General features: G+C 35.9%; 1 protein-coding gene and 1 pseudogene across 1 annotated transcript; one reads left to right on the forward strand and one right to left on the reverse strand.

Annotated features, from left to right (window-relative positions):
* Nucleotides 1–230: 230 nt before the first annotated feature.
* LOC120159590 (kinesin-like protein KIN-13B) lies at nucleotides 231–5,548 on the reverse strand. Its single transcript, XM_039170165.1, has 12 exons — nucleotides 5,217–5,548; nucleotides 4,454–4,684; nucleotides 3,766–3,960; nucleotides 3,444–3,545; nucleotides 2,904–2,981; nucleotides 2,707–2,788; nucleotides 2,188–2,347; nucleotides 1,789–2,091; nucleotides 1,162–1,380; nucleotides 675–1,035; nucleotides 519–584; nucleotides 231–437 (listed from the first exon to the last, which is right to left on the reverse strand). The coding sequence occupies exons 1-12, from the start codon at nucleotides 5,385–5,387 to the stop codon at nucleotides 246–248; spliced, it is 2,160 nt and encodes a 719-aa protein (XP_039026096.1). The 5' UTR covers nucleotides 5,388–5,548; the 3' UTR covers nucleotides 231–245.
* A 1,452-nt stretch (nucleotides 5,549–7,000) lies between these two features.
* On the forward strand, nucleotides 7,001–8,375 carry LOC120159452 (annotated as a pseudogene).
* Nucleotides 8,376–8,604: the final 229 nt, after the last annotated feature.

The following is an 8,604-nucleotide window of genomic DNA, read 5'->3' on the forward strand; positions in this document are numbered from 1 at the left end:
CTGCTTTAGCTTTTAGTTCTGTTTCTATTCGAGTTACCAATAAACCATTGAAGTTTTACGTCGAGATTCATATTCGATATGCTGCAGATCGAAAAATCATCATATATATAATTTATTTATTATTTTTAAATATTTCAATAGAATCTCCCCTAAAATTGAAAAAAAAACCCCTAAAAACCCATAATATCAAACCAATCTAGCAATGTATTTCCGAAGAAATCAAATGAACAGTTTGACTTCTATCTTCAACAACGTGATCGATAGCCTGATGAAGAAACTAACACGTTATGCTCTTTTAAGCGTTTCTGGAAATGAGCCAACCGGGTTTGTAACTGGATGATGCCGGCGGCCTTCTGCGAGAGAATAGCAGCCAATCTCGATATATAGTTGTCCAGCTGGTTTCCGGGTTGATCCGCTTCAACCAGCAGGTTCATCTCCTGGAAATGTTTCATTCAACTTTAATGAAATCATGAAAGCATCTCAAGGAGGTAAAGAATAAGTTAAGAACTCAGGTTTACCTCTTTGACAATATTCATAGTTTCCTCCACCTGTTTCCTGTGAGCATTTACAAGATCCTCCTCTTCCTGTGTAAAAGCATCACTTTAGCTTTTAACATTCAAACAAGTTACTTTGTATGTCTCTTAACGATATAATGATTCTCTCATAAAAATTACCTGTAGGAGAGCATTCAAATCATCATCTGAATTCGAATGCTTAAAATCGGATCTCACTGGTTCTTTCCATTTTGTCTGACTGTTAGGTTTCGGTAACTTGCTCTCCAATGTAGAGAGACTGTATTGATCTCGCTTCCCATTTTGCTTCCACATCAGTTTCTCCTGCTCAAAGGTGTCTTCTGATGCATCAAAATCATCTCTTTCGTTTTCATCAGGCCGTGTATCATTAATATCATCCTCCAAGAATGATGATGCAGTTGGTAAAACCGAAGACAAGGGCTGAGCAGTTGATTCTTTCAGATTATAGGTCGAAGATAAAACATCTTTCTTTGGGTTTCCCCCTTTTGAAAGGCTCTTCACCCTAGATAATTTTTACAACGAATAGAAGTCAAAAGCATGAAAGAAAAAGGCAATTAAAACCGAAAGAGCAACGACTTTAAAAACATATGTTTAAACATTTTTTTAAAATTAGACTAGTCTTATTTACCTATCGGCATATCTTAAGGTGTTCAGAGTGTGTTCACACGATCCTGAACTCGGTGAAATGCAAGATATCATAACCGTACGAGAATTTCCCATAAATGAGTCTCTTAGAACCTCTGTCAGTTTACTGCCTCTGAAAGGAATGTGGCCCTGATCGTTGTCGAGAGCTCTTATGCACTCTTTCAAGGCAAGCAAGCTCTTGTTGATCTCTGCACCTTCCATTCTGCATGAGAAATAAAAATGGCTAGTTAAACAAGCACATCCAGCATAGCTAAACTCGAATCTATCTGATGTTTGGCCACAAGGAAAAATATTTGGTATGCAAGATCTTAAACCATGAACTTGAACCCAACTTTAAATGCAAAAACAAGGAGTCCGGGTGTATTTAGACTACTTAAACACCCTTTTACTTTGAAATGTTTGGGTTTGATAATAAATCATTGACTAAAATTATTATAGAGGCCAAACAACTAAGACAACTACATGACATTAAATATCGAGATGATCCAGAAACTGACTATTTGGCATAATCATCTCCAGAATATTGTCATTTTTTTTATTTATACCAAGTTCTGTAATTGAATCTGCTCCATAACCATGATCACTTTGCAATTTAAAAGATGCACAGTACCTTGTTTGTTTATCATTATCTGTAGTATCTGCACCCCGTTCACTTCCAGCCAGATCTATAAAGGAGAGCTTGCCAACAAGACGGGGAGGCTTTGATCCATTGCCATCGACAGATCTCTTGATGGCAAGCTGAAGTATGGCATGAGATCGGGATGATTCCTCATTTGCACCTGTGGTACCAGTACTTCTTGTGGCATTTCCTTTCTCGATAAGCTCCTTAATAGTCTCTACATCTGATACTGTGTACTCTTGCAGACCCACAATACAAACTTGCTGCTTACCATCCTCTCGCATACAAAGTTTTCTGCAGAAAGAAAGGTTAGGTTTCAGGCTTTCAGTGAATTTAGAAACAATACCATTGACCAGAAAAGGAGAATGCTTGAAACAATTAACAACTTACTTCCTATCACCGAGAAGATCGTATAACTTTCCTCCATATATCTCGAAGAAGCTGACAAACAACTGAAACCCTTGGTTCCTGTAGGAATGATGCATCAACCTCAAAATATCCCTAGAGGCTCTAAGAGGAAGTGGCTTCATAGTATAGGTTTTTCCACTGCCTGAACAAGAGAAAGACCTATAAGTGCAAGATGGCTTAAATCTGTAATTCAGAAATAAGAGATGAATTGATGCAGAAGGCAAATTATAATTTCGTCTCAAACAAGAAAAATTCACAGAAAAAAAGGAACAACCTCCTCCCACTTCACCGATAATGGAAAAAACCTAATGGCGCTTTGGAAAACACATCCTCCTAAATAACTACAAAACTATGCCAAAAATAATTCTGAGAATAACACATTCAGAACAATTTTAAACTATAGAAATGTTACACTAAATGACTAAGTCCAAATTTTGGGTCATGCGACACACTCCAACAAATTATCCATCTAACATTGCCACATTGGTGACAGTTACTCACCTGTTTGACCATATGCAAAACACGTGGCTTTAGTGCGTTGAAAAATTATAGGAACTATAGGCTCCACCGTCTCACGATAGACCTACAGAAAGAAAAATGAAGCCAAAACAGGGTGAGAAAAACAACCATTCTAGGAAACCCATATCCTGTAATATGTTCTAACCTTATCCACTAATAAGTTTAGATCATCTACTCACCTCATCATTTGATACCTCCTCATTCAGCACTGCATCAAAAACAAATTCATGCTTCTCCAAGTATTCTGTAAGATCAACCTATAAAATGTCGAGAATTAAACATGTCAGTATATGTAGCATGAGGATAGACTGATACTCCCATGCTACTAGGCTAGATGAATAGTTCAAGTCTCTCAAAAAAAAAACAATTAATAAATGAACACAGAAAGAAAATGCTGTAAATTCTTTGATGTGCTATGCCATGGCATAAAGAACACATGATACTTCCTCCAAGAACCAAAATAATCATTTTACACTGAAAATAGAAGTAAAAATCCTTTGAGATTCCTTATTGGTGTACAAAATTGCTGCTTAAAATAATTAAATATGAAAACTTCATGACACTGGTTCCATACACATTTTTCTTACTTCAGGCATAAAATTGGGGAATACACATTGAGATTTTCTGGGTTCTCATTTTGGATTCCTATGCTTCTAATGTGATCTTTCTAATATGGTATATAGTTGACCTTGTAGAGGGTAAAGCAAGTTTGTTGTTACCTTAAGTTTAGTCTCATGCACCACTAGGGAATTGGAAAGGGTCTCTATGATATCTTTCTCATTCTTTGCCAACTCTTTTTTATTGAGAGGTCTCTTGCGCACCTGCAACCAAAATTCCATAGAAATTCTTAGTGGTGAAAGTAGCGTGATGTAAGATGTATAGATAATGATCATTAATTTACTCATGAAAAGCATGCCATGAATGAATCAAAAGCTAGTAACCAGCATCTACTGCTCGCGTTTGTGTTGCAATTCCTTTAGGTTGAAAAGAGAGCAAATTATGATGACATGGTCAAAGGTAATCAGCAGAACACAGACATACCACAACTTTGATCTTTGCAACTGAATTGACCTTCTCTTTGTCTGCAGGCAAGCTTTTGAGGATGCCATTCTCTGGCACACCATCAGCTCTGCCTGTTTGTTTGTTGTTTGAAATATGGGGTTCAGAATCGTCAAAGCTTCTGCCTCGAACTGGATTATATAGAGAAGGACCATTATACAGGTTGGGAACAGGGATCTGTCACCAATAAGCAAAAATCATTACCATAAACAAGTATAAAAATTGAATTCCACCTGCATAATTTTTTTTATTTCCCAATGCCTTGGCAACAGAAAAAATTAGTCCATTTCAAGTAGATGACACATTTTACACATCCAGCATCTGTTCAAATACTCATCCAGTTGAATCTCAAAATTCCACATTGCATACTTCTCGAGAAAACAAAAGTACAAATATCTTTCAGTTTCATTGATATTTTGAATTTATGGGCACAAACAGTCGTATGGGTTTAACAAAGAAGACTAACTATAAACATGGATTGCATGCGACAGAAATCAAAATAAGTTGTTAACATACCTTAGGAATCTACCAAAGTTGCTACAAGTGAAAATTGATTTCACTCAAATAGCTTACTTCTATCACCAAACAATAATTTATACCAAGTTTAGTCAATCAATAGTAGACGTGAAAAACAAACCCACCGAAGTTAAAGAAATGGTGAATGGCCAACCTGAGGCAAAAGCTCTGTATCAAAAGAATGCAAATCTAAGAGACCAGGACTGAACTCATTGGGCAATTCTTCACCGTTCTTCCTCTGGCTCGACTGCCATGAACTAACAGGAGGACTCATAGGCTCAGCAAAAAAGTCATTCCCCATATTGAATTCCCTTTGCACGTTCCTATAAATTCTAGATCCTTGCCCTCCTCCAGCTCCACCTCCGTCGCCATAAAATGCAAAATCCTGCTCTCAAGTCAAGCAAAAAAATAACACAATCAAGCATTCGAATTTCGATACAATAAACAAATCGTATTGAACATTGATCCATAAGTCAATCCTCCAATCAAAACCTTCCAGCATTACTTTGTACTCTTCCCGGTAGAAGAACGTCAATTGAGCATAAAATTTTTGAACAGATTAACACAAAATTTCTCTTTTACTTCTAGCTCTTTTCACTATTTCCCCTTAGAAACTGATTTAAAATCTAAAAAAAGAAATTTATCCAAAGAGAAAACCCATTTATGATCCAACCAAATGGCATCTAAAAAAACAATAAATTATTGTAGTGCCAAAAAAGGGAGCTCTTTTCTCGCAATTTTCCTTATCATTAAGATTACAAATTTCGTAATCATGGATCTAAAAAATTACACACTTTCCGTTTATACCAAAAGTAGTACGTGTAAGTGTACTCAAATATTCATTTCGTGTCATCTGCGCATTATCCGGAACCAAAAATGAAACAAAAATCTAAAAAGAAAAAAAAAAGCGTGAGGACCTGAAGAGGAGGAATAGAGTTGTTACAAGAGTGAAGATGCTGAAGGCCGGCAGACTGAAGCCATCTTCCATTCGACGTCGTTTCCAAGAAGTTATCAGAGTCTTGTCTCTGATGGTGCACCTGCAACCCTGACGCACCAGATCGCCTCCCCTGTCTTCCCATTCCGTTCATCTCCCGCAACTCGCTCCCCTTCCTCAATTATTTATACTCACAATGGAATATTTTATTTGAAAAACAAAAACTTGGATGCTTTGATCCAAAGCTGCTCTTTTTCCGTTCCTTCTTAAAAATGAAATTAACAAAGAGAAAATTGCACCCCGATCACCCGATTTACACTTAATCGGGTTTTTTCCCTAAGCAAAGAAGCTTCTCTGCCTTTAGGTTTCGGTTACAGACAAGATTCAAAGGAGGAGTGAAAAGGAAGATGACTGTCTGTCAGTGATATGAAGAGAGAGAGGGATGTTTGATTTTTGAATTTTGAAGACAGATTTCGAGACATGTGCGGCACGTGTCGTGAGGGTGAAAGAAGGGAGGCTTGAAACGGCAACGTATTGTTCTTTGATTGGGATAGTGGTGGATCCAGTGGGCCGTAAAGCGTTTGGGAAAATTGGAATTCTTTTAAAAGAATAGGCCAATCAGCAATCATCGCCCCACATGATAGGGCCCTGAAGAGATTAATCCGTTGCGGCCGGTTTTTGACTTTATATAAACTAAAATATATTAAACATCGCTAAATTATGTTTAAATAATTATTTTAATTCAAATTTTAAAAATAATAAAATAAATATTAAATTTATTAAAATGATTATAAAATGATTATTATGATATAGGGATAAAGAAAGATTGCATAAAATCATATTTTTTCATTCCGATTATAACTTAAAATATTATTTATTATATCTAATGTAATTTGACTCGATCTGATTTAAAACATATATTATATCACCCGCATAGTATCAATACATGTTTTATTCTAAAAGATACATTTTTATCTATCTTTATATTTTAGAAATTCGTCATTTAAATTAAAACTAATAAAATATTAATGTTAAAATAATATATTATATATCAAATTTGAATGATGATTCTTTAAAATTAATTAAAATTTTATATATTAAATTAATAATTTATTTAAAAATTTCAAATATAAAATATATAAAGTCAAAGTATAAGACAATAAGGAAAGAACAAGATAAGATATTGGCATAAATGGTAGAGGCAAACCAATTAGTGTTGGTTATAAGGGTGTTTAATCAATTAATTCAGTCATCAATCGAATGGAATTCTCATTAACTGAAATTTTTAATCGTTAATTGAATCAATTTTTTTTAAATATTAACTGAATCGAACAAATATCAGTTAATTAAGTCACCAGTCGAATTAACTGAATTTATATATATATATATATATATATATTAGTTGGATTATTTTAAGTTTATTAGAGGTATTTTTATTTAAGTTAAATTTTAATTAAGTCTTGATAATTTAGTGAGTTTAGTGTGGTTGAAACATAATTGAGTATTAATTCTTAATGGATTTGAGCTTAAAATATGTATTTAATATTTAATATTAATATGTCATCATAAGATAATTTCACGTTATTATTGGGGAGAAATTACAAAATGTTTCATAAACAATTATGTTAATCTTTTAATGACAGTTGACTAAAATAATACAAAAATATATTAAATTTGATTTTAATAAGATTAATTAAATGACCAAACTAGACTTATACAAATAGTTAGATAACTCGATATGTAGTTTTCTTGTTTTGAATTAATAGATCTAGTCAATTTGCTTTTTTTAACTTTGCAACGTGGAGTTTTCATGGATGTCCTTCCCACCAACTAGAATGAGACCCCATACCTTTGAATCTTCATGAAACTTCTCGAACTAACCAGACACCTCCAACCAGCCTTTTTTTAGATTCCCTCCCAGCCTCTCACCCTTCAATCCTCGTTCTCGTAGCCTCGAAACTAACGAAACCGTAATTTTCTTCCATTGAAGCAAATTCACAAGCATCTGGAAGCTATGGCAGAAGACGGAGCAGTAACACTCTACAATAACACAGCCATCACTGATCCCAAGCAAAATTCATTCTCGATCAAAGTGGGCTTAGCACAAATGCTCCGCGGCGGAGCCATTCTCGAAGTGTCAACCCCAATCCAAGCCAAAATCGCCGAAGAAGCAGGCGCCTGTTGTTTTAGTCGTCACTGAACACAACCCCCGAGGCATTTCACGCATGCCGGATCCTGCTCTAATCAAACAAATAAAACGCGTCATTTCGATCCCCATCATGGCTCGCTCCCGCGTCGGCCATTTCGTTGAAGCCCAGATACTCGAACGAGTTGGAGTCGATTACATTGACGAAAGCGAGGTTTTAGCCTTAGCTGATGAAGAGCATTTCATCAACAAGCATAATTTTAGGAGCCCTTTTGTTTGTGGCTGCAAGAATCTTGGCGAAGCGTTAAGGAGAGTTAGGGAAGGAGCTGCAATGATTAGAACGCAAGGGGATTTGTTAGGCACTGGTAACATTGCTGAAACGGTTAAAAAACGTCAGGTCTGTGATGGGTGAAATCAGGATTCTAAATAACATGGACGAAGATGAAGTTTTTGCATTCTCGAAGAAAATTGCCGCACCTTATGATTTGGTTGCTCAAACTAAGCAAATGGGGAGACTGCCAGTGGTGCATTTTGCCGCTGGTGGAATCGTGACTCCGGCGGATGCTGCATTGATGATGCAGTTAGGGTGTGATGGTGTTTTCTTGGGTTCTGAAGTGTTCGATAATTGCTCGAATCCGTATAAGCGTGTTCGTGGAATCGTAGAGGCAGTTAGGCATTATAACGATCCTCATGTTTTGGTCGAGAACAGTTGTGGGCTGGTGGAGGAGATGGCGGGGCTTAATGTCAGTGGGGATTGAGAATATGAGTCCCTTTTTACCCCTTACTTTGTTGTTCTTTACTTGTTCTTGGTTTGCTATTTATAATTAGATATACCGTATTTTGTATGCCATACTAATACTAGAAATGAACTAGAATAAGTTGGTCATCAGTCTTTCAGCATCATTTTGTATGTTGAACGATTTGAGGCTATATATAATGCAGGAATGAACTAGAATAATCGAATGATCATTTTGCCCTTCATTATGTTTTTTCGAACATTCCCTGTTGTGATCCCATTATAGTATCTGCCTTTTTTGCTTCTTTGATAAACTCACACATAACTTGCAGACAATGTTACTACTTGAGTTCTTGGCTTCTTGCCCCTCACTACTTGAGTGATTAGTTGCTATCGAGTAATTACAGGTCCATAGAGTAATTGAGCTGATGACTGCCCTTGTTAAGTTCATTTCCTTTTTGTGGTTAAACACTCGTTCCCTTCTCTCAA

Source organism: Hibiscus syriacus, unplaced genomic scaffold (assembly GCF_006381635.1).
Source record: "Hibiscus syriacus cultivar Baekdansim isolate YM2019G1 unplaced genomic scaffold, ASM638163v2 tig00111366_pilon, whole genome shotgun sequence".
NCBI classification, from domain to species: Eukaryota; Viridiplantae; Streptophyta; class Magnoliopsida; order Malvales; family Malvaceae; genus Hibiscus; species Hibiscus syriacus.